General features: G+C 46.2%; 1 protein-coding gene across 2 annotated transcripts in view; it reads right to left on the bottom strand.

Moving 5' to 3' along the window:
• Positions 1-1,027: 1,027 nt before the first annotated feature.
• KIF3C (kinesin family member 3C) overlaps positions 1,028-25,460 on the bottom strand; it is a 34,566-nt gene continuing 10,133 nt past the window's right edge. Inside the window, exons 2-8 of one of the 2 annotated variants that reach the window (XM_081156830.1) lie at positions 15,963-16,064; positions 15,172-15,294; positions 13,714-13,832; positions 13,136-13,252; positions 2,810-2,918; positions 2,473-2,645; positions 1,028-2,281 (exon numbers count right to left, since the gene is read on the bottom strand). In XM_081156830.1, coding sequence (XP_081012956.1) covers positions 2,188-2,281; positions 2,473-2,645; positions 2,810-2,918; positions 13,136-13,252; positions 13,714-13,832; positions 15,172-15,294; positions 15,963-16,064 — 837 coding nt within the window. In that variant the 3' untranslated portion in view covers positions 1,028-2,187. The remainder of the gene's footprint in view (positions 2,282-2,472; positions 2,646-2,809; positions 2,919-13,135; positions 13,253-13,713; positions 13,833-15,171; positions 15,295-15,962; positions 16,065-25,460) is intronic. The other variant, XM_081156831.1, reaches the window with a different exon arrangement.

A 25,460-nucleotide genomic window follows, 5' to 3' on the forward strand; every position in this document is an offset into this window, starting at 1 on the left:
CTTTATATATATATATTTATATATTACATATGTAATATATGGGCCACTGCATTATTAGCTGTTGTCCTAAATACAGACCATAGCAACAGACATGAAAATTTGGTCCTAATCAAGGCCCTCACTTTATCAATCAAATGTCTGATACATCAAAAGGAAGAGAGAGAGAAACAGAGACCAAGATCCAACCACCCCAGTGGCCCTGTTCCCAGCATATCCTATGCTGAGTGTAGAGTGTCCCCTGTGGAGCTAAACACACACACAAAGACACACATACATACACACATACACAAAACCGCAGGCAGAAGCTCCTCTGACCACGCCTCGGGCCCAGCCCTCAGACCAGGGTTGGTGAAGTTGGGTAGATTGTGCTATAAGACTGTTAGGGTCAAGTGACCAGACAATGCAGAGTCAATGTGTCCAAGTGGTGAATGGGGGTGACACGTGCTGCTTCATCCACAAATGAGAAAGAGGTCGTTGGGAGGGCTGCTCAATGCAGGCCGGGAGGTCCCCCTGTGCCCAGGCTCCCGGGGGGATTTCTGCACACAACTCCTGTTCCAGCCTCAGCCAAATCAATTATCTGGATTCTGAGTCTCAAATAATCTCGGGCTCTGATGAAAAATGTTATTTCCTTGATGGACAGGAGCAAATGGCAACTGAGTTGCCCAACCATGTAGTCCAGTAATTACAGCAGGAATGACAGCATCATTGATTTAAAACAAACCATAACTTGGTCCTTAGAGCAGAACTTGAAAAGTGTAAAAAGGGTTAATTTCCTGATGAAAGAGAGTAACCAGGTAATCAGCCTCCACTGCCACCTCCCACATACCAACTTCCAGGCAAACCAGTCAGTTTTATGCTTTTATATAATGACTAAATTCTTCATATTCTAGGAACTGGAGACTCCCACTATTAAAGGGCATTTTAAAATCCTAAACCACTGGTTTTCTCTCATGATTACTCTTCACCCCTCCACCAAAATACACACTTAAAAAGTAAGTCAATGAAAACTAATCTTTTCTTTTTTTTTGGTAGAAATTTACTTATCACTTGAGATACCTGGAGACATCTTGGGATGTCACAAAGGAAGATAAAGAGCACTTCCCTAGGGACCCATTTGCACAATTCTGAAGAAGGGGTTAGTTTTCAACAAAATAATACCCAACACGTGATCCAGAAACAGGGGTAATAGGCAAAGCTGGAAGGTCGTGCCTGGGTCTCCATCTCCTGTGCAGGGGTAAGCAACAGGCTCCGATATCTTTGTTTAGCCAGGGGGACAATGACATCGTCCCCTCCCACTGTGCACTGGGATCCAGGCAGCTGCAGGAAAGACATTCGAAGCAGGAAGGAGGAGCATCTCAGAAACGGGGAGTTGGTTTGACACTGGTTGACCAAAGTCACTTCTCAGACGGGGGACAGAAACAAAGGGCATCGGAGGAGGGACTTCCCTTGATGACTGTCCACGGTGCCTCCATTACTGCTTTATTTTCTGCAGGTCCCAAGGAGGCAGCAGCTGGCTGAGTCACAATTCCTACCCAAGGCTTAGGAAGGTAGGCAAGAGGCAAGCAGAGTTTGGGGCACCACAGATTCTTGGCAAAGCTGAAGAGCATGGGCTGTGTGAGTGAGGTCTTTAAGTCTTTGAAAAGGAGCACAAGAAGCTGAACAAGGTTTTCTGAGGCCCAGAAAGTGCTGGGAGCACTGTCAGGATGTCTCCTGTCCTCAGGGGACACCCAGGATTTTTCTAGTCCCAGAAAGTGCTTAGGAGCTGCTCACCACCAGCATACGAGAAGATGGAGATTTTGGAGACAGGTGGAAAAAGTCCTCTCTTCTCAGGCACTGGCCACCTTCCCCTCTGGGGACAGCTGACAGGGAGGAGCTTGAGGTCTGACTGGGGGGGTCTACAGTCAGCAGGAAAGGAGGCTATGCAGTGACCATGGCAGGCTCAGGCGAGGGCCTCTCCCCCACACTAACTGAGCTCCACGAATAAATAACATTAATTAAATAAAGGAGGCTAAGAAGAGCAGGCAGAGGCACGGTCTGCCAGATTCTCACCCCCTCACACATACAAACATGTACATGCGCGCACACACACACACACACACACACGCACACCAAGCGGCAGATGAGATGATCCAGGGTTGGCTGCTCCATCCCAGAAGTCTGTTAGATGGGCAGCCTAACTGAAGGTTGTCACTCATGGTCTAGCACTGTTGCAGGGCGCAGAGCAGCGGAGGCCAGTGAGGCATGTGTGGTGGAGGGTGGAGGCCGCTGAGGACTCTGGCACCTGCAGGGGGTGGGGACAAGTGGGTGAAAGGGGAGGTAGGAAAAGTGCAGGAAAGAGAACAGTGAGGACCGTCCATTCCCTCGCCCTGTTGCTGGTGAAATGCCTCCCCTCACGCCCTCTGAATACACCCATGCAGTCTCCCTGGCTCCGATCCTGAGTCCACTGCCCACTCTGACCACGGGCGTACTGACCAGGATCTGGATTTCCGAACTTTCGATGTGGAGGGTCTTTCCAGAAAGCTATCCAACCGCATGAGCCTCTCCATGTGTAGTGCACGGGGATCTTGGTCTTGGTCATGAGAGAATTCCATCTCAAAGACAGCTGGAGGGGACACATCCAACTCCAGAAACATTATGTTTTCGGCCTGTGGTGGGAGTATCACACCAGACGTGAGCAGTGGCCTGACGACGGTACCTTCTAGGCTCGGTAAATATTGGGTGTCGCAAGGGAGGTGAGGTAGGCAGAGGCTGCGAGCATCGCCTCCCTTGGGCTCTCTCCCCTCCCCACTTCTACTTTCCAGCTACTTACCCTGTACCTGGGGTGGGACCCCATGGCCATGGCAACCCGAGCATACTGGCTGATAGGCCTCTTGTAGCCCACTGCAGATGTTGGCCGCTTCTTCATTTGGCTGTTGCTGCTGTAGGGAAGAGGCCATATGAGAATGGATTTCTTTCAAACGCGAAGCGGAGATGACATCCTGAGGAAATAGCGTCATGCAGGTGGACAGGGGGCCCTGCAGACCGCAGGCGCTGGAGTTTCCTTCTCTTTGCTTTAATACATCCTGACAACTAAAACAAGTATAACACAGCAGGCACGTTTCTGCCCTCTGTTGCTTCAATTATTTTCTGCAGTACGAAGGGCTGACTGAGGAATTGGGTGAAAAAAGCAAATTCTATCCTACTTTAGCTTTCAGGTTCATATGCTAATTTCACATACTACCCAAAACCACTAATGATCAGTGTCCTGCTTTTCCTTTTCCTTCGCAGGAGTTAGCACAACAAAATGACTAAAAACTCACGCTCGAGATGCAAGCATCCCCAAACAGCTAAATCAGTCTTGAAAAAGAACAAAGTTGGAGGACTCACATTTCCCAGTTTGAAAACTTATCACAAATCTATAGTAATCAAGGCTGTACGGTGCTGGCATGCAGACAGATAACTATATCAACGGAATAGAACTGAGTCTAGAAATAAATTGTCATATTTACCCTAATTAATTTTCTATAAGGGTACCAAGACCATTTCATGGAGGAAGAATAGTCTCTTCAACAAATGATACTGGCAAAGAACATACATGCATAGCCCATGGGCACAGACAACAATGTAGCGAGGGCCAGAGGGAGGGGAAGGCGGGGTCTGGGTGGAGGGAGACAAAGAGGGGGAAATGGGGGACATCTGGAATAATGTCAACAAAAAAGAAATAGAATTTTAAAAATAGAATACTGGGACAACTGGATATGCACAAGCAAAAAAAAAAAAAAAGTGAATTTGGAACCTTACCTTGCATCAAATAAAAAAATTAACCCAAAGTGGATCATAGACGTAAATGTAAAATCTAATCTATAAAACTTTTTAAATTACACATAGTGGTAAATTTTTATGACCTTAGCCCGGCCAGCATGGCTCAGCAGCTGAGTATCAACCTATGATCCAGGAGATCCCAGTTTGATTCCCGGTCAGGGCATATGCCCAGGTTGTGGGCTTGATCCCCAGTTGGGGGCGTGCAGGAGGCTGCCGATCAATGACTCTCATCATTGATGTTTCTCTCTCTCTCTCCCTCTCCCTTCCTCTCTCTCTGAAGTCAATAAAAATATATTTTTAAAAAATCTTGATGACCTTAGATTATGCAATGGTTTCTTACCTATGACACCTTACTTATGACATCAAAAGCTCAAGCAACTAATGAAAAAAATAGATAAATAGGACTTTATAAAAACTAAAAACTTTTATGCTTCAAAGGACATACAGAAAATGAAAAGACAATCTACAAAATGGGAGAAAATATTTAGAAATCATGTATTTAATAAGGAGCTTGTATCCAGAGTCTACAGATAACTTTTACAAATCAACAACAAAAGAGACAAACAATGCAACTTAAAAATGGACAAAGAACCTGAATAGCCACTTCTCCGAAGAAGATATGCAAATAGTCAAGAAGCCCATGAAAAGATGCTCAACATTATTGATTAGCAGGAAGATGCAAATCAAGACCACGACGAGGTACCACTTCACACCCACCTCAGTGACCCTAATCAAAGAAGACACACAGTAACACACGTCGGCGAGGACACACAGAACCTGGAAGCGTTGTACGTTGTTGGTGGTAACGTACAACGGTGCAGCTGCTTTGGAAAACAGTTTGGCAGTTCTTCAGAAAGTTAAACACAGAGTTACTATATAAGCCAGCACTTCCAGTACTAGGTATATATTCACGAGAATTTAAAACATGTCCCCGCACAAAAACTTGTACACGAATATTACAGCAGCATTATTCGTAACAGCTAAAATGTAGGGATAACCCAAATGCCATCAATTGATAAACGGATAAACAAAATGTGGCATATCCATCAAGTGGAATATTATTCAGCAATAAAAAGGAGTGAAGTACTGATATATGCCGTAATATGAATAAACCTTGAAAACATTTTGCCAAGTGGAATGAAGCCAGATACACAAGACTACTACCTATTATACGATTCCATTTATGTGAAATGTCCATAATATGTAAATCTGTAGAGATAGAAAGCATATTGTTGTTGCCTAGGGCTCGGGGCATTGGCAAGAAATGGGAGCGACCACCAGCGGGGACAGGGTTTCCTTTAGGGGTGATGAAATGTTCTGAAACTAGATAGTGGAGATGGCTGAACAACTCTGTGAACATACTGAAGTCTACTGAATTGTACATTTTAAAATGGTAAATTTTACGATATGTGAGCTATTTCAATACAACTGTTATTTAAAAAACAAAACTCAGGCTTGGCTTTTAAAAAGTGCATATTCTTTGACACAAATCCCACTCCTAGGAATTTCCCTAAGGAAATAATCATTGATGGGGACAAAATTTACATGTAGGGATGTTTGCTGCAACATTATTTACAATTGCAAAAAACGAGAAACAACCTAAACCTGCTCAGTAGGGACCAGGTAAATTATTCTTCAGCCATGGGAAGGAATATTATGTAGTCATTAAAACCATTGTGTGGCTCTAAGTATCCATAAAAAGATTTCCACAACACATTCAATAAAAAAGCAATAAAATGATGACACTTTTTGTTTTGCTTTTAAAGAAAAGTGTGTATATGCTTATGAAAAAAGTGTGGATATTAAACAAAATGTTAAAAGGGCAATTGTCAGGGAGGTGGGATGGGGTGGAATGGGTCATTGGGGATAAAAAGGGACATCTGTAATATTTTGAATAACAAAAAAAAGGGCAACTGTCTTTGCATAGCTATGATTATGGATGATTTAAAAAATTATCTTTATACCTTTCTACAATATCTAAATGTTTTTATAATGACTATGTATAACTTTGTATCTAATGGATTATTTCAAACATTCAGAAAAGTATAGAAAATTATATATATATCTGTATGCCTCCCATCCAGCTTTGCCAAATTTTAATATTTCGTTGTACTTACACCAAATCTTGTTTTAAGAAATAAAATGTAGATAGTTGTTAAGACCCCCATCTATCTCCTCCCCCACAGTTAACCACTGTCTTGAGTCTGGTGCTTATCAATGTCATGCATGTTTTTATACTTATATACGTGGATATTCATAAATAATATATATGGTATTTACATGTCTAAATTTTGAACTATATGGTGTACATACTGCATTTTTTTGTGCTCAACAAGCATGTTTTTTAGATTTATCCATGTAGCTCTAGATTAGATTATTAAAGTTTATATATTATTTTAAGGTTTTAATATAGCAACATACATACATATATACATTATTCATGCATATATATTTTATGTATACAAGAGGTTGATTTCTCCCCCGCTCCCCATTAAACATAGTTACTGTGAACATTTCTATACAGGTACCTTCAAGTACATATTCAACAGTTTTCCTGGGGTACATACCCAGGAATGGGATGGTTGCATTGTAGGGTATGTGCATTTCAACTTGACTAGATATTGCCAAGTTGCTTTTCGAGTGGTTATACCTATGAAAGTTTCCATTGCCCTGTATCTCAGCCAACTCATGGTATGTCAGACCTTTTTTTTTTTTTTAATATATCTTTATTGATTTCAGAGAGAGGAAGAGAGAGAGAGAGATAGAAACATCAATGATGAGTCATTGATCGGCGGCCTCCTGCACGGCCCTGATTGGGGATCAAGCCCACAACCCAGGCATGTGCCCTGACTGGGAATTAAACCGCGATCTCTAGGATCCTGGGTTGATGCTGAACCGCTGAGCCATGCCCGGCCGGGTGGTATGTCAGACTTCTTACTTTTAGCAATTTGATGAGCATGATGTATTACTTTATTACTCAAAACAAACAAATAAATTAGGAAAGAATACAAGAAAGTTATTTCCATTAAAAAAAAATAATAATAACAGCCTGGCTGGTGTGGCTCAGTGGTTGAGGCACATGCTTGGGTTATGGGCTCGATCCCCAGTGGGGGGGCCATGCAGGAAGGAGCTGATCAGTGACTCTCTCTCATCATTCATGTTTCTATCTCTCTCTCCCTCTCTCTGAAATTGATAAAAACATTTTTAAAAAAAATAACACAGGTTTTGGAGGAAGATAGACCCGGGTTTGAATGCTGACTCTGACAGCTTTGTGGCCTTGGGAACTGGCTTCATCTCTCTGAGCCTCAGCTATCTCAGCCCTGTCCTCCAGAATGGCTGAGATGATACAAGATAAACACTGAGCACAGGACACCACAAGGACTCTGTACACGGCCCCTGAGATGATGATTTATTCTCAATGCCACTTGCTCATTTCAAGCAGGAACACAAATGAGCAATGAATGAAGCCAAAAGGGAGGCAGACAGAAGACAGAAGGGGAGGTGAAACTGGCGAGCAATTCACAGGCAGGGTGCTTTGTCCCTGCGTGGTGGACCAAGCCGTGCAGGAGCCCATGGAACAGTGCCTGCCTTCCGCAGTGAGGGTAACAGGAACATTCCCGTGGCTCATTTTATGAAAAGTTAAAGAAGAGTGCTGGGCCCCACCTGGGGTCCCTGCTGACTCCTTTACAGATGAAGACAAGGAAGGATGAGGCTGTAGGAGCCCCACCTTGCTGGCTCTGCTACGCTGGGACCCCAGAGGCTGCATGTGGAGAGGCAGCATTGGTGACAGCTCTGAGGGCGGCAGGAAAATTAGTAAAATAACAACTTATCATTTATAAGGTGAGCCTGCATATCCCATTTGAATTGGACAACAGCCTCCTGAGGTGTAGACAAGGCAGGCACCATGCTGCCTTTTGTGTCCAAGATCATCTAATTAAGAAGAGACTCGGAGCTGAACCTTCCTGGACTCTCAGATACTCTTTTCACGATGCTGTCCTGTCTCTGAGGAGTACACATAACCCGGTCTGGGGCTGAAGTGCGCCTAGAAGGCTGCAGGCTCTGGGAACCGGACAGAAGGACACAGCTGGGCGAGCAGAGCAGTGGATCAGTGTGAATTGGCAGCCTGACCCAACAAAGATGCCAGGGCTATTCTGGGTGGCATTCGGGAGGAAGGCTTTGGGGGAGGGGAGCTGTAACTAGGGCACCAAAGTCCCCATCTACTCTCTCCTCGCCCCAGGCCTACTTCCATGATTGATCCCTCTGTAGTAAGCAGGTTGTGGGCAACAGCCCAGAGTGAAGGCCTGGCTCTGCAAGTATCCACCCTCCCCAACAGGAAGTATGTGCTGAGTAGGTCCTGAGAGTTCTCCTAGGGCCCTCTGTCCAGATGGCTGTTATCACAATGTTTTTCGCCCCCTAATATTAAAAAGTCACTCTTGGCTCCATCTCAGGGGCTGACCCCATTCTGATGAGCAGCTCTGCCCAATTACCCCCTTTCTTCTCCTGTCCTGAAAACTGGCATCAACATCATAGGGTGTGTTTTCCTCTTAGGTCCTTCACATGCAACTGCTACCACACTTTAGGCTTTTCTCCAGGATCTGGCCCCTCTGTCCCCACCATAATGCCACCTTGCAGCACTCCCCCACCCTGCATGTCTGAACTCTCACTCTTCTCATGCCCTTCGCAACACTGCCCCACCCCCACCTGGAAAGGCTGACTGTCTCCCTGCGACAGATTCCCTTCACTTCTCACTGGCATATGAATAAATCCGGGGACCCAACCCAGAGCTGAGAAGGTTCTTACTGAGGTAAACTTCGCCTTTGGAATGAAACCAGTTTAACTTTCTATCCTGATTCTATTTACAGCAAGGAATGTTCTCTCTTTAAACTTGGAGATATCCAGAATAAAAAATTAAAAGTTAAAACAAAACAACGAAACCAAACTGCCCTCCTACAGCACTTCTAGGGAAGAAGGCAGAATGGTTTCTCTGGTTTCCCCATAATTGTAATGCAGCTTACTGGTATGATTGCAACCATTTATTGATTGTCTCCTCTGTGCCAGGGACTGGCCTGGAGCCTCACACACATGACCTCACTTCAACCTCAACAATCCTGCAAGGTACATTTATCCCAACTTTAGAGATGAACAAACTTGGGTTCAGAGAGGTTAAAAAAACACCTTCTCAAGGCCACAAATAAGAGGCAGAGCAGGATCTAGAATTCAGAATGTTCTAAATCGCAAGTCCAGTCTCTTTCTACTGCACCAGGATGCCTTTGAAAAGAATCTAGGGTGGCTGGCATTGCAAAGGCCAAAGGGCTAAAGTTACAAACAGAATTTTGTGAACTGTAAACCATGGGCTAGAGACATTGCCAAATATTCAACCCTTAGAAGGTAATTTTGTATAAACACAATGAAAAATAAAGTCTATTTATGAGAAATTAAAAATAAAAGTTCATACTTGAAAAAGTTTTTGCTAGAGCTGGTTGAAAAATTGTTGGAGATTATGGAAGGCACCTCACCTGAAGAAATTGTGTATCAACCAGTAGCAACATAGAGAAAACGCAGAAAAAAGAAAAAGGGAGAGACTTCTAAAATAAGTTGACATGGGCGCATTTCAAGAGTTGCCTGACAATAATCCCTTGTTTTAGAGAGAGGCACGGGAGGAGTGCATGGGGTAGATGCTTATTGCTAGAGGAGGAGAAATAGGTTTTTCCAGCAAAAGCTGTCTAAAGAGACAGCATGACTTGAGGTACCAATTTCTTCCCAGCAATGCTCGCTTTCCTCTCCCTTTGAGCAGCCTCTGGTGTTCACATCCCCAGAGTACCACAGGCCAAAGTAAAGCAAACCAGTCAATACTTGAATTGAGCGAATGGGACAATGCCCTGATTAGTTAAATATGCTTCAGGAAGAAGTTTTCAGCCCTGATTAAGTTACATTGCAAATAGTGGGACCCAATGCTGAGGGAAGGCACCTTCCCTCCCAGGAAGGCAGCTTCTTCCACAGCCTCAGACGCCACTGTTTCCCCAAATGGGGGAAGCTGCACCGAAGGACCCCTGCACACTCAGCCTTCTGGGAAATGTAGGGTGTGGGGGAGGCGATCTCCGAGAGCAGGGCCAGCGGCTTTTGCACCATGATGCTACCCTCTGGCTCTCTGAGCTAAGTCAAAATCACGATGAGAACTCCAGTTATTAGGGAATTGTTTTTACTTTATTTTAACCACCATCTGCTGCTTTAAAAAAATTAAAAATTTTGTTTCCTATAAAAACTTCCAACATCTATTTTTACTTTTCTTTTGCATTTTTTGTGATTTTAAAAAAAGTTCTGAGATAAATATTATTTATCACAGTTATCAGACATAGCAAAATGGACAGTGACATTTGAAAAAGAAAAAATGTATAGCAGCAATTCAGAATTGCAGGTAGTGGATTACCTAGTATGTATGTATGTATTTATTGATTGATATTCCCCCACCATCACCTGGTATTTATTAGGAAATATTTTTGAGGTAATGTATTGGAGTTTTTTCTTAAAGAAATCTATAATAACTGTTTATATCATTTGTATTTAAGTATGGTAGAGAACACTGATATGTCATAATCACCTTAATACCTTTTAGCCTTACCAAGATATATTTTGAGATTTTCTATACAAAATATATACTCTGTATGTATTCTGAGCAGATACATACATATTTGTATAAAATAGCAATGGTTAGGTTGTGAATATACTTAACCAAAATTTTGAAAAAACATAAACATAGTTATACCTTTACATTTTTATATAAAGTGTTTCAGGAACACAGTCCTTTTGGGATCCAGCTAGAAGTGCTGCTAACAGACCTGCAAATGCAGGCTGGGGAGCGCCTCTGTGCACACGTAAATCAAAGGGGTACGTCTGTAAGGCCTGGCTCTTCCCAAGGAGTTACGGGAAAGAAATACTACAGAGTAAGCTGAAGGAAGAAGCTTTTGAGGACTAAGCAGTTTTCTGGTTTTCTAATGGCAAAGAAAACAATGGATCTTTCTTTGCATTACTTTCTTCCAGCAAGAAGGACGGTGGGAGGAATCAGAAGAGAGGAATGGTGGGAAAGGGCATTATTGGCAGCTAGCTCTACTGTGTCTGGCCCAGATCAGTTACCAGAGGGTTTTCTGAGATGCACAAAAGAGCACAAATTTACGTTTAAAGCAGAAAAGAGGGACAAAAGAGGCAAGGGGCTGGGAAAGGCAACAGTTAAACAGTAAACAAAGATGCCTATCTATATTTTGGAGGACTTTTCTTTTTCAAAGTTATTACTGGTATCTAGTCTACCTATTATTTAAAGTGTGCCATTTTAATATAACTGTCTTAGTTTTAAAAATTGTGTATGGTTGGTTTTTCAGTGTATGCAAACTATTTTATTTTTGCAAAAAAGGAAGTTATTTAGAAGGTTATTCAACTTAAAAGTTATCTGAGTTATTTAAAAGAAAGTAAACTTAAAAAAAAAGAAATAAAGAATGGAATATACTCATTAAGCAGAAAGCTCGACTTCAGGAAAAGCACCCATCATGCTTCCAGTCTGGACTGTATGCTTGAGGTGGTCAAGTCAAAATTGCTGAGACAATGTTTTGCGAAGTGAATAAATTCTGAAGCATGAAGCTATAAAACTCACATCAAGATCCCTTCTCAGTTCCACATGAGAGGGGACCAAAGAAGCATGACAAATGCAGTGTACCATCTCAGGTAGGTGGCTGAGGGGTGGGGGGGGAAAGGAGGAGACACTGCCATAAAGGACAGTATTATGGTACTGGCTAAAATGCAATATTACCTATATAATAGTATTGTGTCAATATAAAATTTCCTGAATTTGATCACTGTATTGCGGTTATGTAAGATAATGTCCTCATTCTTAAGAAATACAAGTAAAGGTCCAGGATGTCTGCACTTAATCTCAAATGGTCGGGGGGGAGGGTTGGGGAATTAATAAAGCAAGGGGTGGCAAAATATTAATTGGTGAATTTTTGTGAAGGGTATGTGGGACTTCTTTGTATTATTCTTGTAATTCTTATTTTTCAAAATAAAAAGTTTAAAAAACACATGCCTTCTCAGATTCTCTCTCATCCCATCCATATCCATCCAACATAAATTCCTCCACCTGTTGTAAACTTCAACTGCAGAAATTTTCTAAGCACAAAATAACCCTACAAAGCAGAAGCCCCACTACCACTTTCTTCCAGCAGAGGGCGCGGGAGTAGTAGTTTTTGAGCCTGGCTTCCTTGCTGGAAGCCACACCTGGAAGCTTTGAAAAAAATTAGTCTGGGGAACCGCCCAAGATCCTTTAAGTCAGACTCTTTGGAGCCCAACTTACAGGTGATTCTAGTTTCAGCCAGAACAGAGAATCTCTGCATTAGATACTACTGTGGGTCTCTACCTAGATTGGAAAGATAGATTTTAAGTCCAAAGTGACACCACTGAAAAGCCTACTTGTGAACTTGCCACTTACAAACCTGCTTAGTGTCACCTTGGGTAGGATCAGCCTTTCAGAAAGTAGTCAAATGAAGCAGGCATCTGATGCTCCAGTGAGAAGCTACAGACCTATACAGCTAGCTTCCCAACCCAGCTTTGGGGAGACTCCTGCCATACCCTGGCATTAATATTTTTAGAATAGAGAGAGCAAAGAATCTCTGGGGAGTGCATTGGCATTTGGCCTCCCAAATACCTCTCTATACAGATTTTCAATTAAGGGACAGTGAGTGATCTAGCTGAGTGAGGCAGTCACTCTGGAGGGTTTGAATATCCAGCCTTGTTCTTCATGGTCACCAGCAGGGGGAGCTACACACTCAGCCAATGGACACAAACTGTACCTAAGGGCTAGGATATAGAAACAGGTGGAAATGCTGAATCACCGAGCTGAGTGAGGCTATAAAGACTGGATCACACCTCTATCATTTCTTGATCTAGTTACTTCTCTGTATTCCTCACTGGACTTGAGAGCTGACCATGTCTAATTTACCTTCTGGGCAGAGTCTCCCACAGTGCCCAACACACAGAAAGGCAAATATTAACTACTGTTGCTGCTTTTGCCACCAGACTGGCCAAATGTTAGCATTCACTGGGATTGCCAAGAGGCTGAGATGCTCTTCCTCCCCTCCTCAGGTCCCTCACAGTGTATTTTCTGCATCCCAGGCCAAGGAGGCACTTTGTTTTTGTCAGGACACCCTTCATGGAGACCCCTACGCTAGGTCCTGAGAAAGCCATCCTCCCACTGCATCCCCCCCAACCCTCCCCACTGGACCCTGGCCATCTCCAACCTGGGTGGGCCTGTAAGTCCCTAGGCCCAGAGGGGGAGCTGCATGAGACTCACACTCCGGCTGGCACGAGGGGCTGGAACTTCCACTGCTCCTCCTCGCAGTCCAGGAACAGTCTGTTCATGATCTTGTTCTTCTCCTCGGGGGGGATGAAGTTCTCGATAATTAGGTACCTGGGATCGGAAAGGAGGTAGAGATGAGGAAGTGGGGAGCGAGACACCACACATATAGATGAAGTGGAAGGGTCAGAAGGAAGAAGCAAAGAGGCAGAGGAAACACAGGTGGAGACATCAAAAAGTTGGGGGAGGGGATCCCAATAGAAATAATAGACCTTGAAAGTCACTTCTAATGCAGAGTGCCGGCTCGAGGCTGACCGGGTCCTTTTGGCCAGCCCCCAGCATGCGCTCTGGGGGTTCATCAAATGCAGGCTAAGGAGAGGAGGAGGAAACAGAGAAGGCAGGAGAAATTCCAGAGCCTGGGCCTCTCCCTCATCCCTCAGCCACGTGATTCCTAAGACAAACGGACTCATGGGTGACAGGTGGAGCGAGGCCTTCAGGAAGAAGATACTGTCAGGGAGAAGCCTGGGGCCCGAGGGATGGCTATGGGCCAGGACTGGGAAGAGGAGGGAGCCTACTTGAGCTTGAGTTCCCGGGTCTGCTCGTTCTGCGCCTCCTCCAGGTCCTGCCGCACTCGGATGTACTCATCATGCTGGTCCTGGATCTCCGCCTTCACCGCCTGCAGCTTGGCGTAGAGCTGGGTGGGGACAGGTGCAGCTCAGAGGCCACCCAGCTTGGGCCCTGATGGCTGCAGGCTCAAGGTCCACCAGCTCAGCACAGGATGGGGCCAGAGCCTGGTCTGAATCTCCCTCCTGCGGCCCCAACACGAGTCAGGGCAAGTACCCAAAGGCTACCTGGTCCCTCCTACACTGTGGCCTGTTACCTGCTTTCTCTGGCTTCTGTCAGCAGTGTGGGATGTTCACACTGGAAGGGGCTCCAGGGACCTTTTGGTTCAACACCCTCTTTTTATAGGTGAGGAAACTCAGGCACAGACTTGCTCAAGGTCACACAACTAGTTAATAGAAGAGCCAGAATCAGGGCCCAAGTCCGGGGCTCAGGGAGTGGAGGGGGCCTAAGCCAGTTTGGAAGGCAAACCATCCCACTCCTGCCTCTCTAGGAGCTCTCAAAAGTGGAGGTGTGGCTTGGCCAGTGTGGCTCAGCGGTTGAGCATCGACCTGTGATCCAGGAGACTGCGGTTAGATTCCTGGTCAGGGCACATGCCTGGGTTGCAGGCTCGATCCCCTGTCGGGGGTGTGCAGGAGGCAGCTGATCAATGACTCTCTCATCAATAATGTTTCTCTCTCTCTCCCCCTCCCCTTTCCTCTCTGAAATCAATAAAGATATATATTTTTTAAAAAAAGTAGGGGGATGAAGGGGAGCACTGACCCTGCTGTGCCACTTTTAACCACTGAGGAGTGTGTCCCTGGAAACTGCCACTGTGACTGGGCTCTGCCTGGCTGCTCTGGGGCAGCCATATCGGCAACCCTAGGAGCTCTCCAGGTTCTTCCCAGAATCCAGGCCAAAACTTGCTGCTTCCTGCCCTCCACCCTCGCCTCCTGTACAGGCCGCTCCTCGGCCACTGACTTTGCAGACACCCTCACCCCTCCACAAGCCCTCAAGGGCCCTGTGTCTCCTTCCTGGAGCTGTCCCAGGCTCAGGTCTCCTCAGGCCCCCTCACCCTTCCCCTGGCCCTGCTCCAGGCTATCCAAACTGTGACTCACCAGTAACACTGTAACGGGGGAAGTTACCCGGGCCGGGAATAATGAGGACAGTCACCCTGGAGGCCGGAAGTGACAGTGTTCCCAGCCTATCAGGCCTAGGCTGGCCCAGGAGCAAAGGCTCTGTTCCACCCAGCACCAAGCCCTGCCTTCCCCACTCCCCGCCCCAGCAGCCCAGGCAATGTAACAGGGGTTCAGCAGTTCAAGCAAAGTGGGGAAGAGGCACTAGAAGACACTCCCCCTTGGGCAGGTGACTGTCTTGGACAGAGGTCGCTAGGCCTGCACACACCTTGACCCCGTCCGGCTGTGGCATCTCACCTTCTTGAGTTTCTTGGTCTTGACCTCCACCTCCTGCTGCAGAGATGTGTAGGTGCCCCGGAGCTCCATGGTCTCCTCATCTCGGAGCATCATCTCCTGCTGCATCTCCCGCTCGCGGCGTTTCTAGGCCAGTGCAGGGCACAGGGGCTCAGAGCGGCAGCACATACGGGGAGGGCCAAGGGAGCTCACGGACAGGCTCACTCTGCCTCTCATGGGACCTGGCTTTACTCTGGCCACGGCTGCCCGAGGAAGAAGGGAGCATCCCGTGGCCCACATCCATCGCTCCCACCCCACCCTCCGTGGAGCCTCCCTGAACCTTATCCTCAGCTCCTATGGCCATGCCTTTACTAGGCACTGCCCACGTGGATGAACACCCCAGCCCTGGCACATCCAGAGGTGTCAACCACTTATACAGATGTCCCTCATACGGCCTCCCAGCTGCCTCACCATCTCACCATGCGGTATTACAGTTTACTGGTAAGGCCAACAAATTGTGGCTCATGATGATTCAGGACATAGTCATACAGGTGGCAAAGAACTTGCGCCCTGGCAGAAGACTCAAGAACTCGGACCAGGAGGTGTGGAGGCTGACACTGTGGAGAGCCACCTCCTTTCTCTCAACCACCAGCTAGCAGTGCCCCTGGGCTGGTGCACCCATGGGATCCAGGGCAGCATGTCTTAGGTTCTCAGCACTTCCAGGGATCCTGAGTCTCTGATGGCTTACTGCTCGATGCCCCTCAGACATGACCTCAAGGCCATGCGCCCCCAGGGACCTGAAGCCCCAGCCCTACCTGCTCTGCAATCTCCTGCCTCTTCAGTTCCAACATCTTTTGCTGCTCGTTGGTGTGATCCATGATGTTTCTGCCCCCGATGAGCAGCTTGCTCTCCATGGCCTGGGGACACAGAGAGGTTTAGAGACACACTTTTCAAAAGGCCACAGGACTCCCAGATTGAGAGGTTTTGTTTCCCTACTTTCTGTAGTCCTTCCAGGAAGGGACATAAGATGTGTCCCAGACAGGGCCTTGTGGCCCTCAACAAGAAGGAAGTTTTCCCCCCTAGTCCCTTGGGCTCTAGCACAAGGCTCCTATTGTCGGCAGGACCATTAGGTAAGAAAAAGAAAGGGAATCCCTTAGGGAATGCAGGGCACCTGATCTGTTTGCTTTGGATCCAGATGGAAGGTGGTTCACATGCCTGGGAGGGGGTGTTGATGGCAACCTAATCTTGGCAATCAGCACCCAGCTGGTGTTCCAGGAGGGGGAGACAGAAGATAGTTACTGGGCGGCCCAGCCATTTGGCTGACTGTCTCCTGACTCAGAAAGAGGGCTCTCAACACAGGCAACAGAAAAGAGTCTAGTGGTAGGCTGGAAAGCAGAAGAAAGGCCAAAGGGAGAAGACTCTGTAACACTAAGGGGCACACTGGGCCCCAGAGGCACATGAGCTTTGGAGATGGCCAGACAGACCTGGGTTCTACCCACCAACTGCAAAGCCTCGGCCAACTTACCCCCTTCAGTTCTCACATCTAATACTGGAACCGAGCCCAGCTCGTGTGGCTCAGTGGTTGAGTGTTGACCCATGAAACAAGACGTCACCGGTTTGATACCCAGTCAGGGCACATACCCAGGTTGTGGGATCGATCCCCAATGGGGGGCATGCAGGAGGCAGCGGATTGATGTTTCTCCTTCATTGGTGTTTCTATCTCTCTATTCCTCTCCTTTCCTCTCTCTCTAAAAATCAATAAAATCATTAAAAAAAATAATAATAATATAGGAACCTAATATGACCCAGGATGGCTAGCAAACATTTGCTGAGCACTATTTGCTAGGGCCCTTAACAGACATTATCTGTCCTCACCCTAAGAGAGAGGTACTATTGCTCTCCCTCTTTAAAGAATTTTTTGGCCTGGCTGGGCGTGGCTCAGTGGTTGAGCATCGACCTAGGATCCAGGAATCAGGGTTCGATTCCCGGTCAGGGCACATGCCCGGGTTGTGGGCTCAATCCCCAACTGGGGCCGTGCAGGAGGCAGCCGATCAATGACTCTCTCATCATTGATGTTTCTCTCTCTCTCTCCCTCTCTCTTCCTCTCTCTGAAATCAATACATACTTAAAAAAAAAAAAAAAAAGATGATTCTCTCATCATTGATGTTTCTCTATCTCTCTCCCTCTCCCTTCCTCTCTCTGAAATTAATATTTATTTTAAAAAAGAGAATTTTTAAAAATTGATTTTATTTATTTTTTTAATATATCTTTATTGATTTCAGAGAGAGGAAAGGAGAGAGAGAGAGACAGAAACATCAATGATGAGAAAGTCATTGATCAAGCCCGCAACCCGGGCATGTGCCCTGACCGGGAATCGAACCCCGATTGCCTGGATCCCAGGTCGACGCTCAATCACTGAGCCACGCCCGGCAGGGCTAAATTGATTTTAGAGAGAGAGAGCAGGGGGGGAGAGAGAAACATCAATCCATCAGCTGCCTCCTGCACGGCAACCCCCCACACCAGGGATCGAGCCAGAAACTAGGGCATGTGCCCTGAGGGAATGGAACCAGTGTTAGGAGGAGCCACAGCCACACTGGCCAGGGCTACTCTCCCTCTTTAACAAAGGAAGAAATTTAGAGAAACCAGCCTAAGGTCATGGAGATAGTTAACAAACCTACCACCCCAGTCTCACTGTGGCAGCTCCTGGCCCAGTGCTTGGCACAGACATTCCATAGGTGCCTGCTGAATCTGAAGCATAAATGAAACAGATTTGTGTAAACTGTGTAAACTGTGACTACATGAAATGCACTGTCACTATTGCCAATCAGAGGGTGCTGCCCCAGGGCACTCTAGCTGTTCTCTGATTTCATCCTAGGCTTCCTGGAAGGTTGAAATCACCTTGAGCCACCAGGAGAAATTGGCTGCCTCCCCACTGGAATTTTTCCCAGTGGAACCTGCTGAGCTGCCTGAGGGCTCTCAAAGCAGGGGATGCTGTCAAAGGGGACCCCTGCGCCACCTGTGAGAGGCCCATCACTGGGGACATAGCAGGACAGGGGTTAAGGGTGCTTTTGGGAGGTCAGAGGTTGGACTCGGTGAAAGTGCCAGAGGACACTGGGCAAAGTTGGGCCAGTTAGAGCAGCCCCACGCAGCCTTGAGGCCAAGGAGAGCGGCTGCAGAGAAAGGCACCCTCCAGTGGCTGCCTGTCCTCACTGCCACACCACAGCCACCTGCTACACTTGAACCTCCCCCAGGCCTTGCTTGGGGTTAATATCTCACCATTCACCCCACCACAGATCACAGACCTGAACTCATCCTAGACTCCTTTTCACTCAAGGTAAGTGAGCAATTCCTTACATTTTGTGTCCTAGGCACCTTACCCACCTCACCCTAGCGCCCGCCCCTGCATCTCACACGCCTCCCAAAATCTGGCCAGTCATTAAATCCCACCACTGTCTTCTTGGTGAGGCTCACACACCATTCTGTTCTTTTCATCCTCATGAAATACCTGCTGATTGCACTGTGATCTTCAGGACTCACCTAGGTCACTTCCATGAGCTAGTCACTGCCTCAATTTCCCCTTCCATCCATCTCCACATGATACTCAGAGGAGCCACCAAAAACACAAGTCTGAGTGTGCCTCGCCTCTGCTGCAAACTGTTATCTACTTACAGAATAAGCCCCCAAGTCTGCAGCAGTTCCAGGCCCATGGGCTGCCCTAGCTTCCCAGTCTCCTCTTACTACTTACTCTCTCTTCCCCACTGTGTGCTCTGCACTCCAGTTCCCCCCAAAGGAACCCCCTAGGATGAGTGCTGTGCCTTTTCACAGTGCTGGCCTTCTCTTCCCACCCCATGTCCACCTGCAAAACCGCTACTTCTCCTGCAAGACACAGCTTGAGCATCTTGGGACTTTTTCTCTGATTTCTTCCAATGTGCACATTTCCTCCTTTGGGCAGCCTCAATAACCAGGACACATCCCTGGTGTTCTGCCACAACATCCCACTATTTGTTTACATCCTGCCTCCCCTGAGAGCTCAGTGTCAAGGGCTTAACACAGTGCTAGGCACACAGTCAGTGCTCAATCAATGTTTGATGACCTGAAAGGAATCCTTGGGGTTGTCCCAGCTGGGGGTTTCAGATCCTGCCTCTGGGCTCTCTCATCCCAGCTTCTCCTCTTTCAATTGAACAACCCACACTCACTGCTGCAGAGAAAAAGGGCAGAGCAGCACCTGGGCTGCTGGAACACCTGGCAGGAGGGATGGGCTGGGGGTGAGGAGAGAGGAGAGAAGGCACAAGGAAGCCAACTAGTGCTGTGGGCCGTGGATGACTGGTACCTCTAACTACCGTGGAATGGAGTCTTGAGGGACCACCTCATTCTGGAACACACTTGTCCACTCCAGCCCTGAGTCCTTGCATTTCCCTTGGCATTTTATGTAATCCAGTGCTCTTCACTTTTTGCTATCCAATAAAAGACACTAGTTCTCAGACTCGGTTACATATCAGAATCACCGGTGAGCTTTTAAAACTCCCAGTACCAGGCCCATCGCATTATCTCGGTCCCTTCCACTCATGGCTGTGAAAACTCCTAGGCCAGGTGCTCTAGAGGAGACCCCAGTAAGGAAGGTACAGGCAGCAACAGTAGATGCCCTATTGTTTCCTGCCTGATTTAAAGACTGGAGACTAGGGTGGACTGACAAACACAGGACAAGCAACCAACCAGAAGAAAACCATTTTCTTTGTACCTACTACACAGGGGTTTATCACATCTAATCCTCAATAACCCTGTAAGCACTGGGTCTCAAACTTCCATGTATATCAGAATCATCTTTTGAAAGGCCCAGTGCCCAGGCTACACTCCACTGCCAGTTAAATTGGGATGGAGGAGAGAGGGCAGGTGGTAAGGTTCAAGCATTGGTGGTTCTGAACAGTTCTCAGGTGATATCATTGTGCAGTCAAATTTGAGAATTGCTGCTTTTTGAGGTCTCCTGAATCAGCATTACTTGGGAGCTTGCTGAAATGCAGACTCTTAGGTCCTACCAGACGTAGTGAATCAGAAACTGCATTGTAATAAGATCCCAGGTGACTTTAAGGGGCATATTAGCACCATTATTTTTCCAATGAAAGTTCAGAGAGGTTAAGTTATCCATCCAAGGTCACATCATGGCCATTAAATATAAATGGAGAATCCAGACCCAGGTTGGCCTGGCTCCAAAGCCCATGCTCTTTCTACTGCAGACATTGTGCCAAATGCATCAGGAAGCAGAATCTGCTAAAAGAAAAGCAACATGCTTCCAGGAAGAGAACATCATATCTGACTAATCTCCAAGGTCATTACTGTACATGTGGAAGCCTGTGGCCAGAATTTTAGAGGTAAAATGCTCCTGGTAAGGTTCTTCTTCAGAGGTTATTCAAAGTTACAGGGTAGGTGAGAACAAGAAGAAAGAGAAGTACTTTCTCATAACAGAAAGGTAGATTAGCAAAAGGAAACAGAAATGAACAGGAATCTTTCGAGATGGAAAAAAGTTCAAATGTTGAATGCTGGGACTGATGCCACTGGAAAGTGTGCATGGTGAAATACCCAATTTCACAGCTGCTCCCAAATCCTTCCTGGTGGTAAAGCACAAAAGAATCTCTAGGCTGGGTGAGCTGACAAAAAATGGCAGGTGAGCTTCAATTACAGTTTTACATTTTGGGAAAAAGTACTCCTAGCTCTACTCATTAAATGATAGCTACAAGCAATCAGTTATAAACCAAAACGGGCGGGTGAGGAGAGAGTCAATCTCTATAGTTCCCAGAAGACATTGGCTTAATATGCTGTCACAGCTAAAAAAGCCAATAGCATCTGGCCAGCCACCATCGTGAAGGCTTTTTAGAGACAAAACAAAAATCATTCTATCCTAATATAAAACCATGATGCAGCTGAATCTGGAGTACTGTGCACAGCTCCCTCCCTGCATCTCCGGGGACACGAAGGAGAGAGAAGATCCAGAGAAAGGCAGCTAAAACCATTCAGAGCAGGGCTATTCTAAGAGACTTTAAAAAATAGGACTCTTTACTCTGCAGAGACAAAGGAAGGTTAAGAGGATCGGCCTGGAAACTACACAATCAACACAGGTGTAAAAAGCAAAGACCCAGACTTTTCCAATCAATCCTGGTACACAGAGTAAGAGCTTATATCTTGAGTTTTTAGAGTAATTAAAGGGAAGTTCTACTGTTTATAGAAGGTAATAAATTTATGAAATCTGACATCTCAGGAACATGAAGTTAAATACTTAACAGTTTATTAAGGAATTCTGGGGACATATTTTTAACCTTTTTTGTCTTCCTCTCCTTTCAAGGGGGAAAAAAAAAAGCACTAACATCAAAATAATGAGAAAAGACTTCACATTTTTCTCATCATAGCTAATCAGCTTCTGTTATTTTCCCTGTTTTTCTCCAGATTTTTTCGCATCTGTAGACATGGTATAAATACAAGCGTATGTCCTGCTATTTCCACTTTGTCAAATATCTCAAGCATTGTCTGTTACTCCCATAATGTTTATGATTATAAGTTTAATGATTACAAAATATTTAGAGTGGGTCATTTATAATATATTTAATTGACATCCATTATAAGATTATTGGTTTACGATGTTTGCAATAAACACCCTTCTGCATATAATTTTTTGCTTTTTTAGATGACTTTCTTAGAAGGAAATTTCAGGAATGGATAAAGGGTTATAAACATTTCGAGTTATCTTAGAACATACCGTCAAGTTACCTTTCTAATGGTTTATACCACTTAAACTACTGCCAGCAATAATGGAATCACTTTTATTAGACTATCATATGCATGAAGTATTATCATTGTTTTTAAATTGTCTATAATAACAGACGTAAAATTGACCTCCTCATTTATTTTATATTTCACAATATACCTCTTTATGCTTTTTGGGGGTGACTTTTAAGTGAGGAGGTAGACCTCTGATTCAAAACAATTATTTATTCAACCTCCACATTTTTTAGCTAGCCATACCTAGTCCTATGTTCTCCTCATTCCAAATTCTGCCTGGCAGTGTCCAAATCGGTTCAAGAACTGGCTGATCAACCCATCTGGACATCATGAGGCAGAATTTGAGCTGCTAATCAGGCCTGGAATTTGATGCATCAGCCAAGACTACCAGGCCCCCAAGTTCCTTCCAACCCTCCTCTTACCCCCATCCCCAGGACATCATTCCCAGGACTGGGTTCTGTGTTGGCTCTTGCCAATTCACCTTCCTTACAGATCTCCTCCTTGGACCCGGAACTCTGCTTCAGGATCTCTCATTCTGGCTGAGCCCTGGGCTCCATGAAAAGTCCTGGACGATGCCTGACCGCCCCTAATCACCCCATTCTGTTTGGCCATTGCCCCTGTGCTTCTCTGCCTGCCCCGCAGAGAAAATGGGTCTGAAAATGAGTCTGCCTTATCAGTTACTCGCCAAGTCTTGCCCACTTGCCCAGCCCACACTATCGGCCAGGCCTGCCTGACAGAACCTGTATTGTGCTAGAGGAGGGGGCTGGCTCTGGCACGAAATCTGCGGGTGGGCCTCAATCCAGATGCAAGGTCTCGGCCCCCTCCTCCCCAGTCTCAGCTCATGCTGTCTGCTTCACCCCCCACCCCCCGCTCTGAAACATGTCACTCACAAGTTTCAATTCTTTACTTAGAAACCGGCTTTTCCCCCTTGCTTTTGTTTTTTATTTTCCCTATTTCTTTGAGGACACCAGTGGCCAACTCCTCCTTTTCCTCAGAGATCCGTGTCCTTAACTATCACCTATGGAGGGCAGGGAAGGACATGAATGCCTCCGGTGCCTGGGCCCACTTCAGGCTGGGGGGGCACTAGGCAGAAGGGCTGGGAATATGGGCTTCCTAGTCCCCGGGAAGGGTTCTCTGGAGCTCTGAGCTGCCAGAGTTACTGCTGCCTTTGTGATTCCTCAGACAAAGTAGTACAGGTGGGTGAAAATTGTGGATAGAGCTGGGTTTGGTCCTGCTGGTTCTAAATACATCCAGCGTAGCTCAAAGTCCAGCAGAGGCTGTGGGGGCAGAAGAGACAGGGTAGGAGCTCCAGGGCACCATGGTCTGACTCTGGAAAGAGCGATACAAATCACAGGCAAACTGAGCTGACGTCAGGGAATCATCAACCCCAACCCCCCTGGCTTTACTGATGAGGAAACTGAGGCCCAGATATGGAGTATTCTAAGCCCAGAGTTCATAATCAAGGAATCTTGCAGTGTATTTGCTCCTTATTAACTATGTACGTTCCAGATAATTTCCCAATTTGATCAGAGTCTTGATTCCAGGTGTTAGAGGCGGGTCAGTTGCTATGACAATTAACAGCCAACATCACCATAGGGACCATGTCCGCTGGCAGACATAGTGTGGGATATTCAGAGGCCCACCTCTTCCTATTCCAGAAGTAACTGGAGTATAAAACCAGAAGGCAGAGAAAGGAGACCACAGTACTCATTAAGTGCTGATCCAGAAAGCCAGAATGGAGACAGCCAGGCCCAGCCAGCCACTCTTCCGAGAAGATACCATCAAGTATAATTTTACAAGGACAGAGAAGCCAAAGGGGCTCTGCCCTGCCACTGCCAGCTAGCTAATCTATGACATTTTACAGGAGACAGGAATCTCAGATGTACCTTGCCATGTGCCTGCAACTGGGCTAGGTCCCTTTTACATTAATCATCCTATTTAATCGTCAATAAAACCTTGAGATAACGAGTATGATCCCCATCTGACATAAAAAACTCAGGTTCAGACAGGTGAAGTGACCTGCTCAAGGTTAAAGTGCTAATAAATGGTAGAAGTGATATTTGAACACCAGCCTCCTAATTCTACATCCAGTGCCCTTTTCCCTCTTCCACAGCTTTCTCCCAGGTTCAAGCAGGAAGGTGCCTTGGAGAGAAGCAGCATCTGATATTTGCACCTTTGCCAACTCAGGAACCATCAGAAAAGCTCAGAGCACCTTTCCATTATGAAAGGACATAAAGAGTGTTGGCCAAGACAGCCTGTGTCCTGGTCACACTCTGCCACCCTGTTTGCTACAAAATCTAAGGCATTAGCCCCTGAACTTCAGTTTTCTCGTCTGTAATATGGGGAGAACCCGCACTACCTTGCAGGCTTTGGGTGAGAAGGGTGAAAGTACTTAGTAAACGATAAAGTAATCAAACATCAGTGGTTACTTGCTGTTTCAGTATCTGATTGACATTTACACATCACTCATCACAAAGAGCAAAACAAAACAAAACAATTAGTGCAAGTCTCTTAGGAAATACAGCTAATCCTGCTATCACAGACCTATTTCTCCTTTGGTGGCTTCCTGGTTGTGAAACTTGAGAAGCCAGCAATAAGGGAAGAAGAAATGAAAGAGACAATGGTGAAGGGAAGAACAGTGCTATTTTCCGTGATTCTCTGCCCTGGGATTGGACACAAATCAGGAGACTAAGGCTGAATTTCCTGCCTAGAGACTCCTTGGATGGCTCAGAAGACAACAATGATTGGTCTTTCAAATGCTAAGCATTCTCTCATCAAGAAGACAGAAGAGTTAGAAATCAGGAAACAAGGGCTGGAGAGTGCAGTGAGCTGGACTCTACTCCAGCCTCATACTGGACAGGCAGGGTGTGGATGCCCAGAGTGCTTCAGGTCACCTTGGAGAAAAGCAGGAAGAAAAAAGCCAGCCCCTCTACTTCAGTCCTGACCTTCATCTTTCTCCCCTAATACCCCTGCTTACTTGTGGCATTCTAGAGGGTTTTGCTTCAGCACCGGGGATGCAAGTCCAGTCAGACAATACAAAGCTACAGTGTCAGAACTGGATGAGACTCAAGGATGCACAAAGTACAGACTCAGCATTTTACAGGGTCCAGAGGGCTTAGGTGGGTAGTCGTGGCTCATACAGCCTCCAGCTGGCAGAAGATGCTCAGTGACTCCTCCAGCCCTCACTGCCTCTCATTCAGGCAGATCTCAAAATCCTGGGCTCCTGACACACTGCTTCCAAGGTGAATCAGCAAATGGTGCAGAAGGCAAGGAAACATCTATTGATTATTATTTTTTTAAATATATTTTTATTGATTTCAGAGAGAGGAAGGGAGAGATAGAAACATCAATGATGAACGAGTGTCATTGATCAGCTGTCTCCTGCACATCCCCTGCCAGAGATGGAGCCAGCAACCCGGGCATGTGCCCTGAATGGGAATCAAACCCGATTTCCTGGATCATAGGTCGATGCTCAACTGCGAAACCTTACCAGCCACGCTCTATTGATTATTTTTTACAGTCCCTGGGAGGGGCACTAACTTGTT

Source organism: Miniopterus schreibersii, assembly GCF_964146895.1.
Source record: "Miniopterus schreibersii genome assembly, chromosome: 13".
Taxonomy (NCBI): domain Eukaryota; kingdom Metazoa; phylum Chordata; class Mammalia; order Chiroptera; family Miniopteridae; genus Miniopterus; species Miniopterus schreibersii.